The sequence below is a fragment of the Phalacrocorax aristotelis genome, chromosome 25, assembly GCF_949628215.1.
Source record: "Phalacrocorax aristotelis chromosome 25, bGulAri2.1, whole genome shotgun sequence".
NCBI classification, from domain to species: domain Eukaryota; kingdom Metazoa; phylum Chordata; class Aves; order Suliformes; family Phalacrocoracidae; genus Phalacrocorax; species Phalacrocorax aristotelis.
The window spans coordinates 1,029,518-1,054,868 of record NC_134300.1 but is presented as its reverse complement, the minus strand read 5'-3'; the positions used below and the strand labels follow the sequence as shown (position 1 = coordinate 1,054,868).

The 25,351-nt window shown below is 65.0% G+C and overlaps 4 protein-coding genes across 6 annotated transcripts; 2 read left to right on the top strand and 2 right to left on the bottom strand.

Moving 5' to 3' along the window:
- The first annotated feature begins 401 nt into the window (after window positions 1-401).
- On the top strand, window positions 402-3,796 carry IL6R (interleukin 6 receptor). Of its 3 annotated transcripts, XM_075075028.1 has the most exons (10): window positions 402-561; window positions 1,244-1,498; window positions 1,584-1,707; window positions 1,854-2,038; window positions 2,122-2,282; window positions 2,366-2,510; window positions 2,593-2,636; window positions 2,767-2,845; window positions 2,924-3,032; window positions 3,110-3,796. In XM_075075028.1, exons 1-10 carry the CDS (start codon window positions 480-482, stop codon window positions 3,297-3,299), a joined length of 1,374 nt encoding a protein of 457 aa, XP_074931129.1. In that variant the 5' UTR covers window positions 402-479; the 3' UTR covers window positions 3,300-3,796. The 3 variants fall into 3 exon arrangements, with proteins under 3 accessions (XP_074931129.1, XP_074931128.1, XP_074931131.1); XM_075075027.1 differs by lacking the exon at window positions 2,924-3,032; XM_075075030.1 differs by lacking the exons at window positions 1,244-1,498; window positions 2,924-3,032.
- A 938-nt stretch (window positions 3,797-4,734) lies between these two features.
- Window positions 4,735-8,982, bottom strand: SHE (Src homology 2 domain containing E). The gene is given in 7 exon segments (XM_075075003.1): window positions 4,735-5,241; window positions 5,680-5,799; window positions 5,905-6,055; window positions 6,545-6,853; window positions 7,686-7,812; window positions 8,450-8,714; window positions 8,716-8,982. Coding segments are annotated over 7 exon segments (1,290 nt in total). The 5' UTR covers window positions 8,847-8,982; the 3' UTR covers window positions 4,735-5,054.
- A 3,606-nt stretch (window positions 8,983-12,588) lies between these two features.
- UBE2Q1 (ubiquitin conjugating enzyme E2 Q1) lies at window positions 12,589-21,189 on the bottom strand. The gene is made up of 13 exons (XM_075074934.1): window positions 20,811-21,189; window positions 19,414-19,518; window positions 18,955-19,059; window positions 18,559-18,609; window positions 16,307-16,447; window positions 15,663-15,747; window positions 15,126-15,186; window positions 14,495-14,585; window positions 14,334-14,392; window positions 14,016-14,064; window positions 13,677-13,772; window positions 13,439-13,505; window positions 12,589-13,014 (listed from the first exon to the last, which is right to left on the bottom strand). Exons 1-13 carry the CDS (start codon window positions 21,093-21,095, stop codon window positions 12,983-12,985), a joined length of 1,227 nt encoding a protein of 408 aa, XP_074931035.1. The 5' UTR covers window positions 21,096-21,189; the 3' UTR covers window positions 12,589-12,982.
- Window positions 21,190-21,531: 342 nt separating this feature from the next.
- On the top strand, window positions 21,532-25,309 carry CHRNB2 (cholinergic receptor nicotinic beta 2 subunit). The gene is made up of 6 exons (XM_075075047.1): window positions 21,532-21,945; window positions 22,465-22,610; window positions 22,709-22,753; window positions 23,157-23,266; window positions 23,378-24,338; window positions 24,972-25,309. The coding sequence occupies exons 1-6, from the start codon at window positions 21,903-21,905 to the stop codon at window positions 25,140-25,142; spliced, it is 1,476 nt and encodes a 491-aa protein (XP_074931148.1). The 5' UTR covers window positions 21,532-21,902; the 3' UTR covers window positions 25,143-25,309.
- The last annotated feature ends 42 nt before the right edge of the window (window positions 25,310-25,351 follow it).

Here is a 25,351-nt window from a genome sequence, read left to right as displayed (position 1 = left end):
GATACCAAAGAGGAAACTGTTCAGGACAGGCTCTGGCGTGGGCCAGAGTCTACTTTTGGGGGTGTTTGGGGGTTCTTTTGTGTTGGGGGGGGGCGAGGATTGGGGCATCTAATTTATTACACATTTCTATATTGTGGAATTGTATCATTTTATGGGTCCACAGAGAAAAAATAGAACCAAAAACCAGCTTTTTTATATATAAAAAAAGAAAAAATTCTGAGCAGCTTCTGCCGTGTGCTGTGTCCTGGGGAGGGGGGCGGGAGCGGCCGCAGGTGCGGGGAACCGGGAGCACCGGGGGACGGAGGGGGCGACCGTCCCGTCCCGGTGCTGGCTGGCCCCGCCCCGCCCGGCTGCACGTGCTGCCGCCCTCCTCCTCCCCCTCCTCCTCCTTCCCCCCCCCCCCCCCCGGTTTCACAACCGCGGGCACCGGCCGCGCCGCGGGCGGCTCCGCCGATGTTTCCGTGCCCGGGGCCGGGCGCATGGCGCGGCCGCCGCCGCTCCCCGCCGCGCTGCTCCTCCTCGCCGCCGCCGCCGGCGCCGGGCAGCCCTGCGGCCCCGCGGGTGAGTGTGGGGGTCCCGGGGGCGGGGGGTGGGAGGCTGCCGGCAAAGCCCCCCCCTCCCCCGCGGCGGAGCTCCTCGGGCTGGGGGAGGACGGGCCAGAACCCCTCCCGGTACCGGCGGCTCCGGGCCACGGGGAGCGGGTACAGACGGCTCCCCGGCCGCCCCGGCGGAGCTCGGCCGGGCCCGGGGCGACGGGCGGGGTGCGGGTCGGGGCCACCCCGGCGGGGGCTGGGTGGGTGCTGGGTGCGTTCCCGGCAGCGGGAGCCGACGGGAACCAGCAGGTCCGCGCTGCTGGGTGACCTTTGCTGCGAGAACCGGGAGAGCTGCCCCGGGCGGCCTCCCTGGCCCCAGCCCAGGCCTGGCCGGGTGCCGCCGGCCAGCCCGGCCGCTTAACCCCTCCAGCGCCGGGCCCCCAGGACCCCCAGCCCCAGCCCGCGGCTCTCCCGCAGCCCCGTTGCCACCGGGGTCCCACCGCCGCACCGGCCATCCCGGGGCTGGGGTCGGAGCTGCCCGGCTCGGAGGGGAATCGCTGGCTCAGCAGGAGCTGCCGTTCCCTCCGCTTGGTGCTTCCTGCAGATACCGACAGGGAGCAGCTGCTGGGCGTGGGGTGCCCCCCTCCTCTGGGGACACCTGCGGGGTCTCACCTCCGCTGTCTGATCCCCTCTCGTCCCCCCCCGCCCAGGGCTGTCGAGGGACACGGTGCTGGGACGCCCAGGAGCGAACATCACGTTGACCTGCCGGGACGAGGGGCCGGCGGCGAATGTCACCGTGTCCTGGCAGGTGGAGGAGCAGGGGGCAGCGGCGGTGGGGGGCCGCAGGCGGCGGCTGGCGGAGGGCAACACGCTGCTCCTGAAGCGGCTGCGCTACGACGACTCGGGGCGTTACAGCTGCTACGTGGGGGGTCACCCACTGCGTTCCCTGCGGCTGCTGGTGGAAGGTGGGTCCGCGACGGGGCAGGGGCTTCCCTCGTAACATTACCCGGCCCAGCGTCCCCCATCCCCCAGCGCCTCCCTGCCTTGCAGAGCCCCCCGAAACTCCCCGGGTCTCTTGCTACCGGCGGAGCCACGACAAAGACGTCCTGTGCGAGTGGCCGCTGCGGGCGAAGCCGTCCCCGGGGACACGGGCGATGCTGTGGGTGAAGCGGAGGTGAGAGCGTCCTGGCACCTACCTGGGGCTGGGATGGGACCCCCCAGGCCAGGACACAGGGGACTTTACTGCTCCTCCCCCAGGCCAGCTGGGGCTGCCCCGTGCCCTGTGCGCGCCACGGCCCCAGCCAAGCCACGTCCCTGCAGGTTCGCGGCCGAGAATGCCACCGAGCAGCGGTGCCGATACTTCTCCAAAGCGCGGAAGTTTGTTTGCCGGGTGAAGGTGCCACCCGGTGCCGATGACACCAAACCCCTCGTGGTGTCCACGTGCGTCAACAACGGCGCGGGTGGCTCAGCTGGCGAGGACAGGATCATCACTCTCAGCAGTGTCCGTGAGTGCCGCTCCCCTCTTGCTGGGGGCCAGGGCAGGCTGAGCAGCACGGTGCCAGGCCCTGAGCCCTCCCTTCCCTGGTAGTGAAGCCCGATCCCCCCCTCAACGTGACAGTAGAGGCACTGGAGAAAGCTCCGCAGTGGCTGCGGGTCAACTGGTCCTACCCTTCGTCCTGGGACCCCCGCTTCTACTGGCTCCGCTTCCGGGTCCGCTACCGCCCCGAGCCTGCCCAGGCCTTCACAGAGGTGAGACCCCCTCCCCAGCATGGGGCTGACTCCCAGCCCTAGCGAGGCTGTCCCCAACACCGAGCTGCCCGTGTCCCCTCCAGGTGGACCAGGTGATGACAACGTGGCTGGACATCCGTGATGCCTGGCGGGGGACGCGGCATGTGGTGCAGGTGCGGGCGCAGGAGGAGTTCGGCCATGGCGCGTGGAGCGAGTGGAGTCAGGAGGCGGTGGGCACCCCCTGGACAGGTAGGAGGGGGGGGCGTGTGGCCTAGAGGCTGGGGGCTCAGCCCAGGGTCCCCCAGCCTCACGTTCCCCCCTCACCTTGCAGACCCCAGGGACCTCACCTCTGAAATGGGACCCTTCAGCTCACAGGTAGGGCGCAGCCTCAGCCGCAGTGGGACGTGACACACTTCTGGCTGGGTCTCGTGTACCCGTGTGGGACAGGGGACACCAGGGTGGGGGGGCTGTCCCGCCCAATCGCGCCCCCCGCCTTCTCTTGCAGTTCCCCACGGAGGATGGCACATACGGGGTCACGCTGCCCCCTGAGCTCTTCGGGGAAGATGCTGCTGATGGTGCTGGTGGTGAGGAGGGGTCCCTGGGTTGGCTGTGGGGGGTTTGGATCCCCAAGTCCCTCATCCCATTCGCCCTCTCTGCCGCAGTGGCTGTTGTGGAAGCCAGTGCCCGCTCCGTGGCGTCCCCCTACGCCTTCCTGGTGGCCGGGGGGAGCCTGCTCCTGGGCATGACCCTCTTCCTTGGCATTGTGGTGAGGTGAGTGCCAGGGCCGGGACAGGACTGGGGGGCTCCACCTGCCCCTCCTGACCTGGGACCACTCTCCCCTCCTGCAGGTACTGGCAGACATGGCGCACAGATGGGCAGCGGGGGGCCAAGCCGGAGGGCGAGGGGCAGCACATGCTGGTGCCCCTGGCCCCCCCCAGCCCCCCACTCAGTGACACCCCCTTGCTCTTGTCCCCCAGCTCCCCAGTCGCTGGGGCTCTCCATGTCACCAACTTGGACTATTTCTTCTCAGGGCAGTAGCCAGGGGCTGGCCACACTGGCAAGTGCCTGCAGGTCAGGCAGGGGTCCCAGGGCTGGGATGTGGTCCTGGGAGCAGCCCCCCACCCCCTATTCAGGAGTGCTGAAAGCTGCCCCCAGGCCCCTTGGCTGGGAGCAGCCTCTGAGGAGGGGAATCAGTGCAAGCCCCATGGAGAAGCAGCTGCAGGGCCCCCAAGATGGGTCCCGGGGGGCAGCTCCAGGGCCATGGCCAAGCTGGGGTGGCCAGGGGTGAAGGCACTGGAAGCACGGCCATGCTGGAGCGTGGGAGCAGGGCTGAGCTCTGCCTGTGGGGCCAGGTTTGGGGGGGGTCCCATGGGGAAGGGCCTAGCCCCTGCAGTGCCGTGGGTGTTGGGGGAGGAGGGGGCCTGGCTGGATCAGCTCTATCCCTCTGCCCTGGTCCCCCTGGGGCTTATTTTTAAAGCACGTGTTGGGGAAATGTGGCAAAACATGTCCCTTAAATAAATGCCTTGGATTTGTAATGGAGTGGGTGCTTTGAGGGGGGGGGAGTAATGGAGGGCTCGCTGCAGCCTCCCTTGCCTGGGAGTGACTCCAGGGGGTGGTGGGGTGAGGCTGGGCTGTGCAGCCCCCAGCTGAGACCGTGCACTCCCAGTCCATGCACCCTATGCCTCGCTGTGCTCCCTAATCATGCCATGCCCCCCCACGCCACTGACCTCCCAGGCTGTGCACCCTGTGCTGAGCCCCCTGCCAGGCCGTGTCCCCCCCCATGCCATGCAGTGCCTCTGGCAGCAGCCCAGGCCATGCTGGGTTGTGCAACGCCCCGGGTAGCTGCAGCTGCACCCAGGCAGGAAACCGCACGGTGAGGGGCGCGGGCACCCGGGCACCCTGGGGACACCGCGTTCCCCCTGCTTCTGCCTGGCCCCACTCTATAAAAAGCCTGGCAGGATGCAGATGTGTGGGTAGGGGGGAGCCCCGATACCGCTACCCCCCTGAAACCATGATGGCTCCTGCTGGCTTGATTGTGGGGTTGAGTCACCCACTTCCACTGTGCAGGTGATCCCTGGGGAGGGGTGATGGGCTGGAACCCGGGCTCAACCCTGATGGGCCCCTGGCCCCAGAAACCTGCCCTGGTTTCAGTCAGCACCGCAGCCCTGCTGCTGGCAGAGCAGAGCCTGACAGCAGCCCCCCCCACCGCCAAGGCCCCAGGCAGGGAAGGGGCTGGGTATCTCACTGCGCACCCCCACACCCCGCCAAGCACCCACACCCTGGGCACTTGCCATTCCTGGTGCCTGCAGGACCCCAGCCCCATCCCTACCACATGACAGCCCCCAGCTCCATCCCTGCAGGTCCCAGGCCCTCCCCCCGTACCTCTGCAGACCCCACACCATCCCTTGCCCACCAAAGCCCCCCAGCCTTGCCCCATCCCTTCCCCATTGCAGCCCCCACCGGACCACCTGCCTCCTCTCAGCCAACAAGTTTATTTTACTACTTCATTACACGTCCCAGTCTCGCTGCGTCCCCCCGCCCCAGCGCCAGGGGCTGCCCTGCAGCGGGTCGGCTCTGGCACAGGGCAGGCAGGATCCAGCCCAGCGAAGGGCAGCACAGCCCTGCTGCAGTCCAGCGGTGGGCAGCAGCTGCCAGGCCGGAGCGGGGTCCCCGCAGGGCTGGGGATGCAGCCAAGGGGTCCTCTGCCAGACCACGGGGGTCGCTGGGGCCGGACCCTGCCCCATGCCCTGGGGCCGGGGGTCACGGGCCAGTCTGGGGGGGCATTAGTGGGCGCTAATGCAGCTTGCAGTGGACGGGGTGCAGCAGGGCCATGTGCTCAGCCCCCTTGAAGGGCAGCTTCTCGGTGGAGTAATAGTGCACGACCTCGGGGACACTGGCGAAGACGCCGCTGGCCTGGCTGAGCGTGTACTTGTTGTCCTTGGTCTGGGCCACGATGATGTGGACGCAGCCCTGGCTGGTCCTGGGTGGCCAGCGGGCGTCAGTGGAGCCGGCGGGCATCAGCGGTGCCGCCAGCCCCCGGCGCCCACCCGCCCCGCGGCCACAGCCGCATCCACCCCTGTTTGTTCCCGTCCAGCTCCGATTGTTTCGGCTACAGGGGCTCTGCTTCCTCAGGAAGGAAACGCCACCGGCGCTCCCGACAATGCGCCGGGGAGGGGGACGCGCCACCCCCCCCCCCACACCCCAGCGCCGCGCCAGGATGCCTTGGTCCCCCCCGCAGGTTGGGGGAGGTGCCATCCCCTGGGACCCCGGTGCTCCCACCCCATCAGGGCTCTGGCGTGAACATCTGGGGGGCTCCTGCGCAGCACCCCTCCAGGCTGGGACCTGCTGCATCCCTCTAGTGTTGGACACCCCCCCCGGGGCTGGGACCCCCCAGCTCCGCAGCTGCTCAGCCACTCACTTGAGCGCGATGGAGTACTTGCCGCTGCCGGTCTCGCTGGTGCGCACTAAGTAGCCGGCCTCCCGGCACGCCTGCAGCCGGCTCTCGGCCTCGGCCCGCGTGATGGCCCCGTGGTACCAGCTGCATGGGGGATGCCAGCGGGACACTGAGCAGTGGCAAAGCCCCTGGCGGCCCCCCGCCGTTTCCGACCCCGGCTGCCGCACGTGGCTCAGCCTCACAACTCACGGCTGCTTCTCCAGTGCTAAGGCGGGGTCCACCCGCTCCCCCTCGCTGTGCTCGGTGCCCACCGGCTTCAGCATCTTGGGGTTCCAGCTCTTCTGGCGTAGGTGCTGCCGCTGCGCCTCCTCCTTGGGACGCTCCGAGCCCTCAAACTGGACTGGGGGTGGGGGTGAGATGTGAGCCTCCCCCAAAGCCCCCTCCATGCCATCTCCATCCCCATCCCTAGCTCTTTCCCTGCCTCCATCCTCAGACCCAGCACCGTCCCCTTCCTTGTCCCCAGTCCCATCACCATCCTCATTGAGTCCAACCCCCCCTCCTCCCATGAGCAAGGACATCTTCAACTCGACCAGGTCGCCCAGAGCCCCATCCAGCCTGACCTGGGACGTCTCCAGGGATGGGGCATCGACCACCTTTCCGGCAGCCTGTGCCAGTGTCACCACCCTCAGCGTAAAACATTTCTTCCTTCCATCTAGTCTGAATTTCCCCACTTTTAGTTTAAAATGATTAACCCTTGTCCTATTGCTACAGGCCCCACTAAAACATAGCTGCCCCCATCCCAGTCCTCATCCCCATCCCCACCCGTGTCCTTGTCCCCATCCCCACCCGTGCCCCTGTCCCCATCCCCACCCGTGCCCCTGTCCCCTACCTGACAGCGCTTTGACGATCTGCTCCTTCTTCCACTCCCAGGGCTGCTCGTACTCGCCCGCCGGGCGCTCGTCGTTCTCAGGCAGGCGCCCATCCCCGGCCCTCGCCCTGCGCTCTGGGGTCCCCCCAGCCACCACCTCCCCGGGCTCATAGGGGGTGTCGTAGAGCTGTGGCCCCTTCCCCACTGCCTCCTTGCCCGCTGGCCACTTGGCCGCCTCTGGCTTGCTGCCCCCCTCCCCGGGCTCTCCAGGGCCGTCCAGCAGCAGGATGGCTTTGACCAGGGGATCCTTGGAGCCCCGCCGGCGAATTTCTGTGAGGGAGGGATGGTGGGTCAGGGAGGGGGCCTGTGTGTCCCCAGAAAACCACCCCCCACCCCCCTCTCCATCTTCCCGACGCCTGCCCTTGGGGAGGGATGTGGCCCAGGGACGCCATGCTGGGTATGACCCATTGGGAACCGGCTTGGGAGGAGCAGGAAAGGGCCCCATCCTCATGGCACTGGGCCTGCTGTCGCAGACCCAAGGCTGCCGGCACCGAAAACACGCCAGTGGGACCGGCCGGGCTCTGCGGTGGCAGGATACTACACCCCACACGGGAGCTTAGCCCCACGAGGGGCCACCCCGGGGGGCTCACACCCCACCTCTGGCCCCCCCGCTTCACCTTGCGGCACCGGGCTCCGCCAAACAGCCCGGGCTGCCCCGCACGGAAAAAAACCATCAGCAGCAAATCTTTTATTTCCAGCTTCCGGCCGAGTCAGTTCCTGTTGTTCTGGCCAGCTGGGCGGCCGCTGCATCGGCCAGGGGGTCGCTAGCTGGGGGGGCATGGCTGCAGGAGACCCCCAGGGGTCCTGTAACCCACTCCCAGGACAGCAGGGTGGCATTGAGGGGTTTGAACCCGGCCCATTCACCCTGTTGAGTGCTGGAGACAGGTTTTGGCACCAGGCGAGGGGCCGGCGGGCACAGGTCAGCGCCCGGCCTCACGCCTGCTCCTTATCTGGCCCTGCGCAGCCGCAGGAAGCGGCAAGCAGCTTTCCTGTTCCCGGAGCCTCCCGCGCCGGGCGGCTCCGAGGGCGGCCGCGCGCTCCTGGTTGGGGCGCGATGCCAGCCGTGCCGCTGTGGCACAGCACGGCATGGCACAGCACGTACCTGTGATCATCTGCTGGGCGTCGTAGGGCTCCATGTAGCCATCGTTCTCCCCCAGGCGCTCAGCATCCCGCTGCCCCTTGGTGCGCTTGGCATCATAGGGATCGGCGTAGTCCTCCAGGATGATGACCTGGGGAGGGGACAGGCACCATCGGCCTCAAGGGGCTGCCGTGGGTCCCACTGGGTGTGCTGGTGGTGGTGGAGTGGGAGGAGGTGGCAGGGACGCCACCAGTGCAGAGCCAGGCAGGGGACAGGGACACTGGCGCCCACAGGGGAGCACAGCAGCTCATCTGGGGCAGATGGAGCCATGCCACAAACCCCACGAAGGCAGCACCTCTAGGTGGGGGCAGCACCCATCTCTACACACTCCAGCAGTGAGGAGGAGCCTTGAGGGGGGCTTGGGGACCGGGTGCCACCCCCACCCCCGACTGGCTCCCATCCACCCCAGGGCTGTGGGGTGAAAGTCCTGCTTCCCAGAAAAAGGCTTACGTCAGCCTTTGTTTAACCAGCAGCAAAGTGCCGGGGTCAGGGTGGGACACGGTGAGGGGGCCCAGTGAGCACCCCCACCCCCACCCACCCCCGCACCCAGCAGATGAAGGGTGGTTGGGATGAAGGGAGCTTTGAACGGGATTTGAAGGCAGCAGAGCCGGGTGCGATGAAAGGCTGGGGTTAGCTGGGCTAATGAGCCAGAGCCCAAAGCAGTTTAAAGCTGCCAGTGCTGCTTTAACCTCCCCCCCCCCGCCAGTCCCTCCCAGTTACCCCCTTACCGTCTCTGTCTTGGGGGTCTTCCCCTTATCCTGCTCTGGAGCAGGCAGGCTGGCGGGCTGGGGGCTCGGGTACCCCTTCCCGTTCTTCTCTTGCGCCTCCACCTTGATGAGGCGGTTGATGTAGGTGCCGCAGGTTTTGGGGGGTCCCTCCGACGTCCCCCCATCCGCTCGCGAGTTCTTCCGCATCTTCCCAGTAGCGGCCTGGAGCAGACCCTGCAGGTTGTCCCGCGACAGCCGGCCGCCCCCCTCCTTGCCCCCCCCCCGGCCCGGCCCGGCACCCCCCCAGCTCCACGGCCGAATTCTTGCGGCTCTTGCCCAGGCTCCCGCTGCCCGGCCGAGCCCTCTCCGAAACCGTCTTCAGGTTGGAGGGGAACTCCTTGAACCACTTGGCCGCCATGGGGCCGGGGGAGGGGCAGGGTGCCGCGGCCCCCCCCGGGGCTCCTCGACGCCCCACGGCCTCCCTGCCGGCTCACGGCCGGCTCAGCCGGGGGGCACGGGGCAGCCCGGCTCCCCCCGGCCCCGGGAGCGGGACTCTCGGCGGCCGGGGGCCAGCCCGGGAGGGGGGGAATGCGAGCAGGGGGTCCGGGGCCTTCGCCCCCGGCGCGGGCGGGGGGCTCCAGGCGTCCTTCGCCCCCGCGGGGACGGCTGGCGGGTCCCCCAGGGGTGCGGGCTCCCGTGTCCCGGGGAGGGACCGCGTCGCCCCGGGGGTCCCTGGCCCCGGGGAAGGGTGCCCGGTGGGGCCGGGGTCTTTGCTCCAGCGATGGAACGAGTCGGGGGTCTCGACGGGCGTCCGTGGGGGGTCCAGCCGGGGCAGCCCCGGGGCGGCTCCGACGGTTCGCTGCCCCCGGGGAAGGGGCCCGAGGGGGGGTCTCTCCGTGCTCCCGGGGGTCCGGCCGGGGCCGGACAGCCGCGGGGGTCCCGTCGCGGCTCCTCGGCGGGGCCCGTCTCCGGGGGCGTCGGGGCTGCGGGGGCGGGGTGGGGGGGGCTCAGGCCGGCCCGGGGGGCCCCATGCGGCGGCGGCGGGACGGGACGGGACGGGACGGAGCCGGAGGGGCCGGAGGGGGCGGCGGGGCCGGCGCTCCCCGCCCAGATCCGGAGGGGGCGGCCCCGGGGAACGGCGCGGCACCGGCCGGGCGGGCGGCCACCGGCCCCGGCAGCCTCGGACAGCCCCGGGCCCGACCTCCCCGCGCCGAGGTCTCCGTCCGGCGGCTGCCGAGGGCTGCGTGGTCCCCGAGAGCGGCGGGGCGGGGGCGCGTCCCGTCCCGTCGGGGCTGGGAGACCTCGGAACCCTGCCTGGCTGATGGGACAAGGGGGCTTGACCCTGTACATGGACCCTCCCACACGGACCCTGGATGCGGACCCCACGCAAAGACCCCCCCCCCCCCTTGCACAGACCTCTGTACATGGACCCCTGTGCACAGCCCCACCCCCCCCCATGCAAGACCCCCAGTACGGACCCCACCCGTGCACGGATCCCACAGATCCCTCCGTGCACAGCCCAACGGGGTGAGGGTTCTGCCCCAGCACACTCGCTGCCATGGCGGCTGTGGTTCACACCACATCAGCGAAGACCTACTTCTGCTGGCTGAACCAAGACCTTGCCGGAAAACCCTGGCCGAGCCCAGCGATTTGGCTTCCTGCAGGGTGGCGTGGTTCGGGGGGTGGGGGTGGGGTGGGGTGGGTCTTGCCACCCATGTGCAACAGCACAACAGAAAGGGATGGGGATGGTGTTTTGCAGGTAAAGATGCTCCCCCAGGACAGGGCTGCCCTGGTTCGGGGCAGGACACGGGCTCCTCCTGTTTGTAGGGGCTGGAGAACGTCCCCAAGGACCAGCCAGAGCCTAAACATAGCAGTGGCAGGTCCTGCTGCTGAGAGGGGGCACTGGAAGAACAGACCCCAACTCAGCAGGGCCGCGTTCCCAGCACTGTGCCGCGCCCCACGTCCGGGTGCAGGGAGGTGGAGGGCTGCCGGCAGCGCTGTATGAAGAGGTGGCAGCTCCGTGTCGCCGGTGCTGCCGGGCAGGATGTGCCTCGCGGTGGCGAGGCGCCGCTGTTAGGCTGGCGCCCGAACTGGCGGTGGGATCTTGGCCGGCTTCAGCTTCACCTTCTCAAGGCCAAGGAAAACTTTGTGCCTCCACCGGCAAACTCGGGTGCTGGCTTAATGGGAAAGGTGCCGGCTCATTTTCTTTCCTTGGCAGATTTTAAATCCCCCCTTAATCTTTCCCGGGGCCTCGACAGCAGGACGGGCGCACAGGCAACACCGTCTCGTGGCTTTGTGCCGCAGCGGCGGTCCCTGCGGCGCGCCATCCACGCGTTTCCTTTAGGAAGGCTCTCCCCGTCCCCGTCCCCGCCAGCGCCTGCAAGGGAAGGCTGTGGGAGCCCCTCCAGCAGCAGTGACAGATGGCACCATGCGCCTGCTTCCCCGAGAAGCCAAAACAAGAGCCGAGCCAGCACGGCGGTGACGAGCGCCGAGCCCGTCTCGGAGCGGGACAGATCCTGACGCTGGGGTGGGTGAGAACAGTCGGGACAGGCGAAGCCTGCCAGACGCCAGCTCGCGCTGTTCCCACCACGCTTCCAGCCTCAACGCCCGCCAGGTCAGCATCCGAGCGGCGGAGGGTCTTGCAGGGCCCGGAAAGCTGCCAGGGTTTAGAAGCGGGCGTGCTGTGAGCTCTCCCAGCCGACTCGGCATACCCAAACCCGACCCATCACTGGGGTCAGCAGGTGCAGCCCCTGCCTCATCAAACAGCAACACCACAAGCTGTTTAAACCTTCATTAAACCAGCTTAACCCCCTCTCCCCAGCAGGTTCCTTGGTGCTAATTGAGCTAAAGAGGGGAGCGAATGCAGCTGCCTCTGTGCCCCCCAGCACTGGGACCCCACCAGGAGCTGGCTGGGGCCAGGAGCAGAGCACCGGGCAGGGCAGAGCTGCTCAGCCTCACAAACCCTCCAGTCCTTCAGCAAAGCACTTAAAAATAGTCCCCAGCTGAGGCTGGAGCCTTTCCTGCAGCAAGCACAGAGCAGCCTTCAGTAATCCCTCTCCTACAGCATCTTTTTACTCCAAGGCTCAGAGCAGAACACCACTGAAAGAGGGGAACAGCTGCTGGAGGAGATAATGGACTTCTGAGGCCCTTTGATTTTTCTAACAACTTTTATTCAAACACAGTGAATTAATACTGATGGCCCAGCTTTGACACTAATGAGTCAGCTATGCCCTCCAGCTGAGGACACAGCACAGAAGTTAGAGGAGCTCCAACATCCAAATCCCCTTCCAGCAGCCTCAGGACAGAGCATGAGGGATTCGAGCAAGGACCAGGCCCCGAAGCACCAGGGCACGACTGCAGCAACACCTTCCACCAAGGCTGGGGCTCAGGAGCGATGGTTTGAGGAGGAAAAATAAAATAAAACCATGCAGAAACAGGCCACTTGCTGCAGGAGCAAGTCCTGGGCAGGGACGAGAGGGAGCAGTGGTCGCACCCAGCGCTGCCCCCACTCCCCTTCATTCAGCAGGTTTCAGCCTCAGCACAGCTCTCACAGGCAGGGGCCCGGCCGCCTTCCACCTCCACGCGCGGTTAGTGGGGAGACACAGGGCGAAGGGCTGCAGCTCCCGCTGCCCCAGCAGAGCCTCCACACGCTGGCCAAGACAGGCCCTGGAGAAGCACGGGGTGAAAGGCGGCAGCCCCGGGGCGCACCTACAAACCCCTCATCCACGGCAGGACACAGGAAAGGCTTACACACCTTCCCCTCGCCGCTTCCAGAGGTGTAAGTTTGCAGTTTATAAAAGGAAAAGTCTGTTCGTGGTCTAGGGGAGAAGGGGACAGGAGTCCTGCTCCCTGTTGCCAAAAAAGAATTGAAAAAAATAGTAAAAAAAAAAAAAGAAAAAAGGGTTTCTTCCTCTACAGCAGCGGTTCCAGACCTTCCCGCACGGCTTGTCCAGGGGCTGCGTGGCCAACACACGGGTGCTTCCTGCGCCCCCCACGGCTCCGTCCCACCACCCCGCCCCACAGCCAGGGCTGGAGAGGCGGCGGGGCACGGCCGCTGCGGTGGGGTTTGCTCCCCACTGCTGCCAGCACCGGGTACCATCCGCCCAGCAGCAGCGTTGGCGGGGGCGGGGGGGAAGGGGGGAATTAGTCAGAGTAGCATCTTCAAATTAACAAACTGTAATTTTTCTCCAAAGATACATTTTCCATACACATCCATCATACACTGTAACAAAAAAAAGCAGTGTACATGAAATAAGAAAATAAATTAAATCCATAGCATAGGTAAGGAGGATGCTCTAGACCGGAGTAGAGTCAAAAGTTTCCAGCGATAGAAGAGGCTCAAAAGTTTGTTTTAACAAGAATGCCTGCTAGCAAGGGTCCAGCAAGTGTTTTAGGTCAGTCCAACTGCTTAAACAGTTTATTTAGAGTTTTTAACAGCCATTATTGTCCTGCAACAGGCAGAGCTATTACATCCTGGGAGAAAGCCAAGAGGCATCGTTGAGATCCAAGTAGAGCATCCAGAAGATAATCAGATTGGTCCCGCCAGCATCCGTGTTAGCCGTCCTCCTTGGGCGGCGTGTACCAGCCTGAAACAAGAAGAGAGACCCGTGAGGGGTGAAGCTGCACAGGGAATGCGAAGCTACACCTGGAAACGCGCAGCTGGAAAAGCTGCTGGAAGCGGCAGCGCAAGCACAAAGTCCCACTTCCAAAGGGCCGCGTCTCCCGGGTCACCGGAGGCTCTCTCTCCGGGTTATCTCCCAACACCACCCGGACAACGATGCGCTGTCTCTGGTTATGGCTGAAGGAGCCCAGCACCGATCAGCGGGGCCAGCAGGGAAGGGCAGAGCGATGCTGCAGCCACACGCGCTGCATTAGACCAGCTGCCACCTCACTCCAGGTAATCTCTACACTTGGGGCAGAAAGAAAACCTTAAGTAGCTCGTCTGGATGCTTGGCCTAGGGGAGCCCGGACTAGCAAGGGGAAATGCAGGCCCTGTCCCTCAGCCCTTACCATTCTTCTCATGGATCTGAACCAGGGACTTGTAGGACTGCTGGGCTCTCGTCAGGCTGTACTGGTTCTGCAAGGGAAGCCAGGGTGACTGTCAGTCCAGCTAGAACCCAGTGTGGGCCGCCCCACACGCCTTCCCTACGCGAACCGCTGCCACAGAGCTGGTTGTCCCTCGGGCCTCATCTGCCCCCTTCCTGCCACCAACCACTCCTCAAGTTCTCTGACACCGACCGGGCCCTACCTTATTGGCTCCAAAATGTACTCGCGCCTTCCCTTTCACCAGAGTTGCGCTGATCTGCATAATCACCGACTCGATGGAGTACGCGCTGCTCCAGCCCTGAGGGACAGAGGCCAGCACGGTGAGGCCTGCACGGACAGGACGCCCACCCAGGGGCTGCGCTTCCCCACAGCAGCGGAAGGGCCTTCCCGAGCCCGGCACAGGCATTGCAGAGCCGTGCCGGGCAGCTGCCAGCCAGGGGTACAGGCAGGGTTCGGCTGCCAGCAGGCCCCAAGCAGCAGAAATACAAAGCACGGCAGACAACGGCAGCTACCCAGGCACAACGTACCGGCCAGCACCCACCTGTTTTGTAAGTAGCTCCATGCAGATGGCACCGCCACCCAGAACATACCTTGGGGAAGGAACGGGACAAAGTTACGGCAGAGGCGGACACAGCCTCACCCGCCCGCTGCTCCAGAGAGGAACCGCTTTCTCAGAGTGGGTCCCCGATGGAAAAACACACGAAAGAAATCCCCCGCCCCGTCTGTGCTTCCCAGAGAGCTGCTGCAAACTTGTATCAGGGAGACTACGGGACTGCAAAGCGCTGGGTAAACTCTTAGCAAAAACTGCTGCAGGAGCAGTGCTGGAGACCTCGGTGAGCAGAGACAGGCAGTTACTTACCCCCCTGACAGCACCGGGGACACAACCCTTACGAACGGTGGATCAAAAGGAAAGTTATCCTAGAACAAGGCAAGAGAAGCAAAGCTGTTGAGAAATGTCTTCTCTGGCAACCCACTGAGGCAGGCCTATCTCGAAGACGTGGAGGTACAGGAAAGCCTTACTTTAAAGGAGAAGTTTAGCAGGATGAAATCTGTTCCTTCTTTCTCTTTGAGGATCTGGAGATCGTTGTGCAAAGCGCTATCCTCGTCAACCCTGCCGAAGGAAAACCCCAGAGGGTCAGAGTCAAGGTCGTGCACCTCAAGTCAGCCGTGCTCGCTGCCACCGAACCCCAGAGCTACTGTACCTGCACAACCTGGCTGCCACGCGGGCCCTCAGGTTCTCACCCAGAGGGCAGTGACAGCACGGGCTGTCAGCATTCTGCTCCCGGTTTGCAGAGAAGACCATCACACCCTTTTTGCATGCTGCCAGGTTAAAAATAAAGACTGCCTGGCCCAAGGAAAAGGCAGCAGTGGTGTCTGGAGGGTGTGAAAGCTTGGGGTTTTGTCTGATGAACCTCTTCCAGGACTCTAGGAACAGCAGACAGACTTGCAGAGCCCTCAGATTATCTCATTTTTCTCTGGAGATGTCATCTCCTTTCTGATGTGGCGACAGCACGCAAGCTGCCCAGGAGGCTAACCCAAGGTCTGCCAGGTGCTCCCCTGCCCTGCTCAGTTCCCCTCTGGCTCACGGGGACATTTTGGTCCCACCACCAAGATCCACCACAGTATCATGATCCCAAGCTATGCCACCTACTTCAGGAGTTTGACGTTCCAATCGTACAGGCTGTCGTTCACTAGTTCAACTGCATAGTATCCTGCAAGGCAGAGAAGAGCTGTGTTACCACAGGGGAAGACCGAACAGGGGGTCGAGCCACCACCCAGATTTCCAACGCCCTCAGCCCTGCAGCACAACCTCAGCCTGGCACAGACTCCCCAGAAAAGGAGCTGATCCAGAAGGACCATCCTGAGGGCAGCAGTTTTCCTACAACAGCTCTTTCCCGAGTCCTTGGCCTCAGGAAAGGGGTAGGAGCACCATCACACTCAAAGCAAGACAATCCTCCCACCCACAGCACGCTCCTCGCTTCCGTCCAGCACTAGCAGGGAACAGGGACGGTAAGGCAGTTTTGCTCACTCTTGACAGAGCCACAACCACCCAAGGCCAGGGAGCCTCTCCCCAGCCGAGCAGAGAACAGCCCTCGGGCCTGTCAGGTGCCACCCGGAACGAGGAGGAAAACCCTAGCACGAACAGCAGAGCAGCATCCCCCTCCCTTGAGCTCCTCACAGAACTTACCGCCCTTGAAACTTGGTGATCGGTAAATATCCCTGAGCTCCTTCATTAGCCGGTCGGTGGCCTGCACAGACCCAGACACTGCACCCTGCGAGGAATTTGGGAGGAGGGAAGTTGCACTGTTACACTGCACCCACCATGGCCGCTGCTCTACGAGGCCAACGCCCGAGCTAGAACTCCCATGGGGCCTCCAGACCTCACCAAACCCCCCACCTCTCAGTCTTTCCCTTTCCCCCTACAATTTCCCTTGCCCCAAATACACACAGCTGCCGCAGAAACACCCCTGTGCCCTCTCAACTGAGTAAGAATCTCAGCCCAGGAGTGTAAAAACACAACCCACCAGCCACCTCCAAGGCCCAAAGCGAGGCGCAGCTCCTGCGAGCAGAGGGGAAGCCCAGATCTCACTGCAGGAGGCTGCCCCACACAGCACTGATGCCTCAGGGGTACCCGAGGCCCACACTTACTTCCCTGAGCTGCAGAGGCAGTTCACAGACTTCTCTGCATCAGCCACGCCAGCCCCTGAGAGCCACTGCTGTACCTTTGGCCAGAGACAGCCCCTTTGATTTAAGGCTAGCAGGCACCTCCACTGCTCTTGCCCTCGGGCCCCTCTGCTTCCCCAACCCACCCGCCCGCTGGGTGACACGTACATTTAAGTAATCTTGCCTCTGGTTCTTTTTTATTTTCTCTAAAATGGCCAGGTTTTCCTTCCCAATGCCTTCATCCTCTGTCTTCTTCCCATCTGCTGGCTCTTCTTCTTTCATCTCATAGTGGTCCAAGTCCTCAGTGTCCTGGGAAGGGGAGAGGACATCTAGCAGGAGACACACCTTTGCTTCTCCCTGCTCCGAGTACTGCAGATGGAAGCTGCCCTGAACCACAAAGGATTCCTGGTGCAACTCTCCCGCCCCGGGAAGCCCGAGGCCCTGATCCGAGGCACAGATGGGGTGGAAGACACAAGGCCTGGGCATTCTCCACGAAGAATTTTCAGGCACTAGGCCCCCGCCACCCTCCCGTACCAAAGCCAGCAGGCAGAGCAGCACACTTCCTTTCCAGAATTAAATTGGCCTCATACAAGCTCTTTGTTCGCTGGATTCCTCCCTGCCAAGTCTCACGCCTGTTTATAATTAGCCATTAATCTTACATATGCTCCCCAACGAGCCCTGTGTAACTGAAGGGCACTTGCACCTTGGCATCCACGTGCCTCAAGCAGCCTCGTGCCGCTTCTCTGGACAGCTGAACAGAGCGCAGACTCGGTGCAGTGCCGCTGGGCTGCGTTGCTCCCCCTTCACGAGCAGAAACCCAACACAAACACAGGTGCCAGCAGCACAAGGAGAGACCCTCGCACACAAAGTTCAGTGGCGCAGAACATTTTCCCCCGCCAAAAGAGGTGACGTTTCACAGCGTGTCTGGAGGCCCTTTGTAATCAGCTCAGCTCTCCACCACACAGCACTCCCCTGATGCTCTCCCTAGTGCCGGCAGAGGCTCTGCCCCCCACCCCTTTCCACAACAAGGCTTGTCAGCCTGATGCATGCAAGACCCTGACGTTAATAACCAGTAAAAACCAGTCGCAGCAGTCAGGGGCCACTGCAGAGACCTCTCCCCATGCACAGTGGCTACTGCCCTGTGTCAGCACACAGGGTTCAGCTACCGGGAAGCTGCCTGCAAATGGCCGTGGGTACGCACAGCTCCAGCGCTCGTATTAAATCCTGTGAACAAGTGTTTACTTCGGCCTCTCCAGGCTAGCTGTTGCTATTCCGGATGAGCAGCATTTTTGGAAGGGCTTTGACGTTTTTAGACTGTCACACAGGAAAATAGATCCTCCTAGAAAATCCCTCGAGTGGATTAACCTGCATAATGCATCTCTGCACCAGGGCACGGCTCTGCTGCGCTGCTCTGCTCTTCCAGAAGAGCCCAACAAATCCAACCGCTCAGCAAGAAACCTTTGCTCTAAGCGAGAGATGTCCCTGCACAACAATGCATGGTGTTAGCAGAAAGCATGGGGGGAACACTCAGTTCCGGAGGGTTTCTTTTTTAGCCCGTAGGAGCACGAGGACTCACACATCACAAATCTGCCATGAAGCAGCAAGTTTGCAGATATGCGAGATTATGATGGTACCAATTTAAGCCTCCTCATTTCCTCTGGGGAAGCTGGCAACGGCCAGCCTTGATTCAGCAAGCTATTAACTTTGCTAAAACCCCAACAACTGCTAGGCGTGCTGCTGCTAAGTGACCTGCCCCCAGGTTCTCTAGTGCTGACTCGGTGCCCGTGCCTCTCACACCCCAGGAGAAGTGTGCACGGCATCGCTAAACGTCACCATGGAGATCCAAGATTATTCCACCCACTTCTAGATATCTCTAAACCGCAAACCAAACAACCGAAGCCTGTGGGTTTTGCAGCATGATATTCTCAGCCTGCAGTAAAGTATGGCTGCCTCTGCCACTCCTGCCAATTAGCTTGCACACTCAGCCATCCTACCTAATCCTCTCTGCAGGAGTCCCATTTTCACAGTGTGATTTCCCCACCAGCAATGACAACCTGGAAATCCCATCGCTCGTGAGTAAATTTCAGGCTCTAGCGCCCAGCAGCGTGAGCCGAGAAACTGTCTAAGGGACTCCACTCTCAGCTCATCTGCATGCCTTTGGAGGCAACAGCTACGCCTCTCAGCTGCTGCGGTCCCCTGCGGTTTGTGAACACATCGCTCCCGCCTGTGGCTCAGGACCCCAGCCCCCAGCAGCAAAACACTGAGAACTACCTAGCTTTTGAGCCAAACAGCAGGCTCTTCCCTGTCTGGACTCCACGAGCCCCTCCCAGACACAACCCCTGTGCCCTCGCACCTTTCAGCGGGCATCTCCCTGTGCTCAGCTCTCGGTGTACTTCCTTGTACAGCAAGGCAGCACTTACCTCTGGCATCTCTTCATCTTCTTCTTCAGAGGACACCTCTTCCTGTGTGCTCTGCAGGGAAAAGAGGACAGAGACGAAGATTGCACCATCAGCTTCCTGGGGCAATGCTCCCCTGCCTTCCCAGGCACTTCTGAAGCCGGGATTTACAAGCAGAACCAAGTCAAAAGCAGAGTGAAGCCAAGAACCTTTATAGAAAACTATGTCAGAGCAGCTAAACAGCACCGAGGCCCAGCGGAGCAGGCTGGCATCGCCCAGGGCAGGAATCCACCCAAGGAGAGGAGATCAACACCTCACCTGCTGCGTTCCTCCTCTGGGAGTTAGGAAGCCTCAACCTCTAAAGCAAACTCCAGGGAACTCGTTTTATGAACTTAGAAAGTCTTCTCTCAAGTCACCCACCTGTTCTGCCGGCAGAGGCTGGTCCAGCATTTCAACATCTGGATGTTGGGGGAGGTTGTAGAGTTTGCACAGGTCGGAGATTATTCGCTTCAGGTGCTGCAAAAGCTGTCCAGAGACCAGACAAGCATCAGAGAAGTGCAGAGACCCACATGCCAAGCTAAGCCTCAGCCATCCTCAGTGCTGCAACACTTTCCCTCACAAATGAGCGAGCGAAGGCCCAGGGGCCGCTCCTTCTAGCTCCAATCAGTGGTGGTCATGGGGTGGGGTGGGGAAAGAAATCACATCCCAGCATTAAACTCCAGAGAGGCCAGAGCTGCTCATGCCAAACTTCCTGAACCTGTATGAGACCAGATATACCCCTGGCCTCAAGTGGCTGGAGGCACGCAGCAGGAATTTTACCCTCCTGAAGCAGCCAGCCTCTCACCACCCCTCCCCGCTCCCCAGGCAGCACCCTCTTACCAGCGTATTTCCTTTCCTGACTTCCACCAGCCTCTCCAGGATAGCTGCTAGGTTTGGATCATCCGACTCCACAGACCATATTGGGGGAACAGCTGGATAAGACTCCTGGAAAAAAGGAAAAGGTGGTGTTTGAGCTGCTGCAACTGCCTCCATCCCACCAATGCAGCTGGTGGGGAACAGAGTGGTGAGCCAGGCAGGACAGGGAGCCGCAGCCCCACGTCTCCCACAGACGGATCCCTCCAGACCGCAGAGATCAGCAGAACGACCCGTGAGTGACTGCATTCACCCTCCAAGCTAATCCCGGGGCTGAGGGCAAAACAAACCCCTGCTCCAGCCATGCTGATCTGGCTCAGCTCTGTGCCACCTCCCCCCAGCCCAGGGGAGTGGGGTGGAATACTGAGGGTGGTGACATTTTGGGCCCCCCTTCGGTCACCGTGGCCTCTGCGGGTGGGAAAGCAGTTAAGACAGGACACCAAGGGCGTTGCAGCTGCTCCACAGCTTTCTTGCCTCACCAGCTCTGGACCAGAAGTGCTGCAGGAAGAGAGTCAGGTATGTGCAACCCAGCAGCACTCGTGCGGGGGCAGAGGCCAAGCAGGCGCCTTTACCCCAGGCTCTGTCAACACTCCCAAGTCTCCCCTCTGGACAATCCTGGACGCTGGCCCCGTTCAGCATCTGCGCTGGGGGCTTTCCACACCCTGCTGCTCCTCATCTGGAGCTGCGACACCAGCTGTAGTTTGCCATGGCTGATGGGATCTGCACCCCATTGCAAACTGACCCAGAACCAAGATCCCCTAAAATCCAGCCGAAGATGACCCAGAGCAGATGCAAAAAGCCTGACACTGATGCCACGAGTAACCCCTCCTCCAGGCACCGCTGATCAGGGCCGCCTGGGACTACCCCCCGCAAAAAAACCGGGAGCAATCACAGAAAAGGGGGGGTGCAGACTCTCGTAGAGAGGAGGAAAAGGCCATCAGGATGGCGAGGGCACCCTGTGTCCCCCCAGGCGCTACCAGGCATCTCCCCCCGGGGCCTGCCTGAGGGAGAGGGTGGAGGCCCCGGGCCTTGCTCTGCCGGGAGACGCTTCCCAGTGAGCCCCGTGGAGCTCAGGGACCGAGCGTGGCCCACACCGCGCTCCCGCGGGCCCCGGGGGCAGCTCCCCCCGAGCCCCGCAGCCGGCCGCGGCCACCCAGGGGCTCGGGCCCAGCTCGCCCCAGGCCGCACGGGCCGGTCCCCACCCCCCACCCCACCCCCCCAACGGCCCCGGGTTCCCCCGGACCGCGGTCGCCCAACGGCCGGAAGCCCCGGCCCCCGCTCCCACACCGCGGCGGGGGGGAGGGCGGCGGCCTCTCGGCCGCGGGGGTGCCCCCGGAGCCAGGCCCCGCCGCACCGGGCCTCACCGTGATGTTGCAGTGGATGCGGACGGGCCCCGGCGGCGGCCCCCGGGAGCCGGAGGCACCGGCTCGGGCCCCGGCCCCCGGGACGAATTCGCAGCTGATCTCGTCGGGGCAGGCGCTGCCGATGCGGAACCGCTCGTGGCCCCGGTGGAAGATGGACTCGAGCAGCCGCAGCTCCCGCCTCAGGAGCCGCCCGGCGGGGGCCGCCGCCACCTCGGCCCCGCTCCGTCCGGGTCCCCCCGCCGCCGCCTGCGACCCCGCCGCCTCCGCCGCCCCCGCCCGCTGCATCTTCCCATGGAGGGACCCGCTCCGCCGCCGCCGCCGCCGCAGCCCCCGGAGCCGGCCCAAGATGGCGGCGGGACGGCCCCGCTCTCCGGAAGTGACCCCTCCCGTCGCCAGCGGAAGGGGCGTGGCACAAACCGCCGGGAGCGCGCGCGCAACTGGGCGGGGCGCCGCCGAGCCGGAAGTGACGGCCGGGAGGCGCTCCGGGAAGTGAGGGGGCGGGGAGAGTGGGCGGGGCGAGCGGGCGGGGCGAGACCCGCCCCTCGGGGGGGGTGTCCCGCGGGGTCACGTGGCGGGCGAGGGACGGGGCACCGGCGGGGGGGCTCGAGGGGTCCCCAAGGCCCGGGGGGGTCCCGGGGCCCCTGTGTGTGGCGGGGCCGGGGGCGCCTCTGGGGCCGCGGGGGGCCTGCGGAGCCCGGGCTCTGACCGGGAGCTCCTCCCCCCCACCCGCGCCGACCCCCGCGGCTCCCTGCCCCGCTCCGTGTCCCTCCCCCCGCTCCCCCCGGGGATCCCACCCCCACCCCCCGCTGCCGCTGTGCGGGGCCCGGGGCGGCGGGGCTGGGGAATCCCGCCCCCTCCCCGCGGTGCCCGCTGCCCCCCCACGGTGTCCCGGGGCGGGGCGGTGACGGCGGCGGAGCGGGGAGCGCGGGGCGGCCCCGGCGCAGCGCCCGGCACCGCCTCCCGCCCGGGGCCGCCCCGCCCGGGCCGCCGCCGCCGCCGGCTCCAGCACCGCGGAGAGCGCGGGCAGCACCGGGGACAGCGCCCGGGCACCGGCACCGGCACCGGCACCGGCGGCGGCACCGGGCCGCTCCCATGGCGCTGCTCCGCGTCCTCTGCCTCCTCGCCGCCCTCAGACGTAAGTGCCGGGGGCCGCGGGGGCGGGGGCCGGGCACCGGCACCGGCGGGGTGGGGAGGGGACCGGGCCGGGCCCGGAGCTGCGCCTGTTGCACCGGACCCTCCGGCACCGCCCCGGTCCCGACCCCGCACAGACCCGGCGTGGACACGGTACCGCCTCCGGCGCTTCCCGCCCCCCCGGGGCTCTGCGGCCCCCGCGGCACCGCCGGGCCCGGGGTCTCCGGCCACCCGCAATGGGCGGGGAGGGGTCCCCAGGCGCAGGCCGGCCCTCCCGCAGCACCGGGGCTCCCGTCCCTTCCCAGACCCACCCGGAGCTGCCCCCTCCAGGCACCGCAGCCCCCCGGCCCTCCCCCGACCGCCCCTGCCCTGAGAGCAGCCTGCGTCGGCTGCAACACCCGCACACGGTGACACTGTCGCGCTGTCACGCCCGCCTTCGAGCTGCCAGGCTCAGCCCAGGGGGTCCGGAGGCTCGGGGGGGCCCTGCCCATGCCGTGGGGCTCAGCCTCCCACCGCCCCCCAGGGAGCCTGGGCACGGACACGGAGGAGCGGCTGGTCGAGTACCTGCTGGACCCCGCACGCTACAACAAGCTGATCCGGCCGGCGACCAACGGCTCCGAGCTGGTGACGGTGCAGCTGATGGTGTCACTGGCGCAGCTCATCAGTGTGGTGAGTTGGCCAGGACTCTGCTCCCCGTCCCCGAGTAACAGGGGACACCTGCAGCCCACCCCCAGCACCCCGAGTAACAAGCCCTGCTCTCTCCACAGCACGAGCGGGAGCAAATCATGACCACCAACGTCTGGTTGACCCAGGTGGGAGCCCTGGACTCTGCTGTGGTCCTGGGACCCCCCTGCCATGGGCCCCTCAAACCACCCTGCCCTGGCACCCCCATCCACCCTGCCCTGGGCCCCCTCTGCCCTGGGACCCCCCCGTCCACCCTGCCCTGGGACGCCCCTGCACTGGGAGCCCTCTGTCCACCCTGCCCCAGGCCCCCCCTGTCCTGGGTCCCCCCTGTCCGCCCTACCCTGGGAGCCCTCTGTCCACCCTGCCCCAGGCCCCCCCTGTCCTGGGTCCCCCCTGTCCGCCCTACCCTGGGAGCCCTCTGTCCACCCTGCCCCAGGCCCCCCCTGTACCCTGCCCCAGGAATCCCCGTGCCCGCTCTGTCCCGGGGACCCCCGCCCGTGGCTGGGCCGGGCTGAGCCTGCCTGTCTGCAGGAGTGGGAGGACTACCGCCTCACCTGGAAGCCGGAGGACTTTGACAACATGAAGAAGGTCCGCCTGCCCTCCAAGCACATCTGGCTGCCCGATGTGGTGCTCTACAACAAGTAGGTGGTTTGGGGGGTGTGTGGGGTGCCTCAACCCCATCCAGGGCTCAGGGCGGTGCCGCGGCACTGCTGGGGGAGGGCCAGGGCTGACAGCGCACCCCTTTGCCCCAGCGCCGACGGAATGTACGAGGTCTCCTTCTACTCCAACGCGGTGATCTCCTATGATGGCAGCATCTTCTGGCTGCCGCCGGCCATCTACAAGAGCGCGTGCAAGATTGAGGTGAAGCACTTCCCCTTCGACCAGCAGAACTGCACCATGAAGTTCCGCTCCTGGACCTATGACCGCACCGAGATTGACCTGGTGCTGAAGAGCGAGATGGCCAGCCTGGACGACTTCACGCCCAGCGGCGAGTGGGACATCGTGGCGCTGCCGGGACGGCGCAACGAGAACCCCGATGACTCCACCTATGTGGACATCACCTATGACTTCATCATCCGACGCAAGCCACTCTTCTACACCATCAACCTCATTATCCCCTGCATCCTCATCACCTCCCTGGCCATCCTCGTCTTCTACCTGCCATCCGACTGCGGCGAGAAGATGACGCTCTGCATCTCTGTCCTGCTCGCCCTCACCGTCTTCCTGCTGCTTATCTCCAAGATCGTGCCACCCACCTCGCTGGACGTGCCACTGGTGGGCAAGTACCTTATGTTCACCATGGTGCTGGTGACCTTCTCCATCGTCACCAGCGTCTGCGTCCTCAACGTGCACCACCGCTCGCCCACCACGCACACCATGCCACCCTGGGTCCGCACCCTCTTCCTCCACAAGCTCCCGGCGCTGCTCTTCATGAAGCAGCCGCGGCAGAACTGCGCGCGCCAGCGCCTGCGTCAGCGCCGGCACACCCAGGAGCGCGCCGCCGCCGCCACCCTCTTCCTCCGGGCCGGCGCCCGCACCTGCGCCTGCTACGCCAACCCCGGCACTGCCAAGGCCGAGGGGCTCAACAGCTACCAGGAGCGGCAGGGGCAGGCGCCGGCCCCCACGGCCGGCTGCACCTGCGGGCTGGAGGAGGCGGTGGACGGCGTGCGCTTCATCGCCGACCACATGCGCAGCGAGGACGACGACCAGAGCGTGAGTCGGGGTGGGCAGCGCATGGCGGAGGGGTCAGGGCTGCAGGGGGTGAGCGGGGGATGTGGTGTGCATGCAGGGCTGGGGGGGTGTGTGCGTATGGCCAGGGGGTGCAGAGTGTGTGCAAGGCTGCACTGCAGGAAGGGACGTGCGTGAGCACCAAGGGGCTCCCTTGCCCGGCCCCGCAGAGACCCCCCACAGCCCCTGCCTGGGCAGGGGGCCCAGCCCTGACCCCCGACCCACTGCTGCAGCCCCAGCCTGAAGTTGTTGCTCTGGGAACCCGGGAGGCTCCAGAGGCCTGACCCTGCACGGCACCATGAGGCCGCAGATTTTGGTAGAGCCGGCACCATGTGGGGCTGCAGGGCCAGGGGACGCTGCCCCCCCTCCCAGCTCAGCCCACTGGGGAGATGAGTTTCCCGGGCTCAGCAGCGTGGGTGGCAGCAGGGGGACCGAGCCCTGTGGGGCCCATGGCAGGCTGGCAGGCAGCCCTGGGAGCCGCAGTGCTGAGGGAGTGGATTTGGAGCTCCGCGGAGCCGCCGAGCTCCCAGTCCAGCCACCTGCCAGCAGCAGCACAGGCAGCGCCAGGCGACACCGGAGGCTTCAGCCTGACCCAGCATCTCTCCCGGCCCCACACAGGTGAGCGAGGACTGGAAGTACGTGGCCATGGTCATCGACCGACTCTTCTTGTGGATCTTTGTCTTTGTCTGCGTCTTTGGCACTGTCGGCATGTTCCTCCAACCCCTCTTCCAGAACTACGCCACCAACTCCCTGCTGCAGCTCGGCCAGCGCACCCCCACCCCCAAATAGTGCTGGGGCGGCTGCCTGCCCTCCCCGCCAGCCCCAGGGACAGCAGGGGACCACGGGCTCCATGCCCTTTCCTCGCTGCTGAGCCAGGGGCTGGCCAGTCCCAGGGCTGGAGAGCTGGGTGCTGGGCTCCCGGTAGCCACTGCAAACCAATAAATACTGACACAGGAGGGGGTTCATTCTAGTGTTGTTTCATTCCACACCACTCCCAC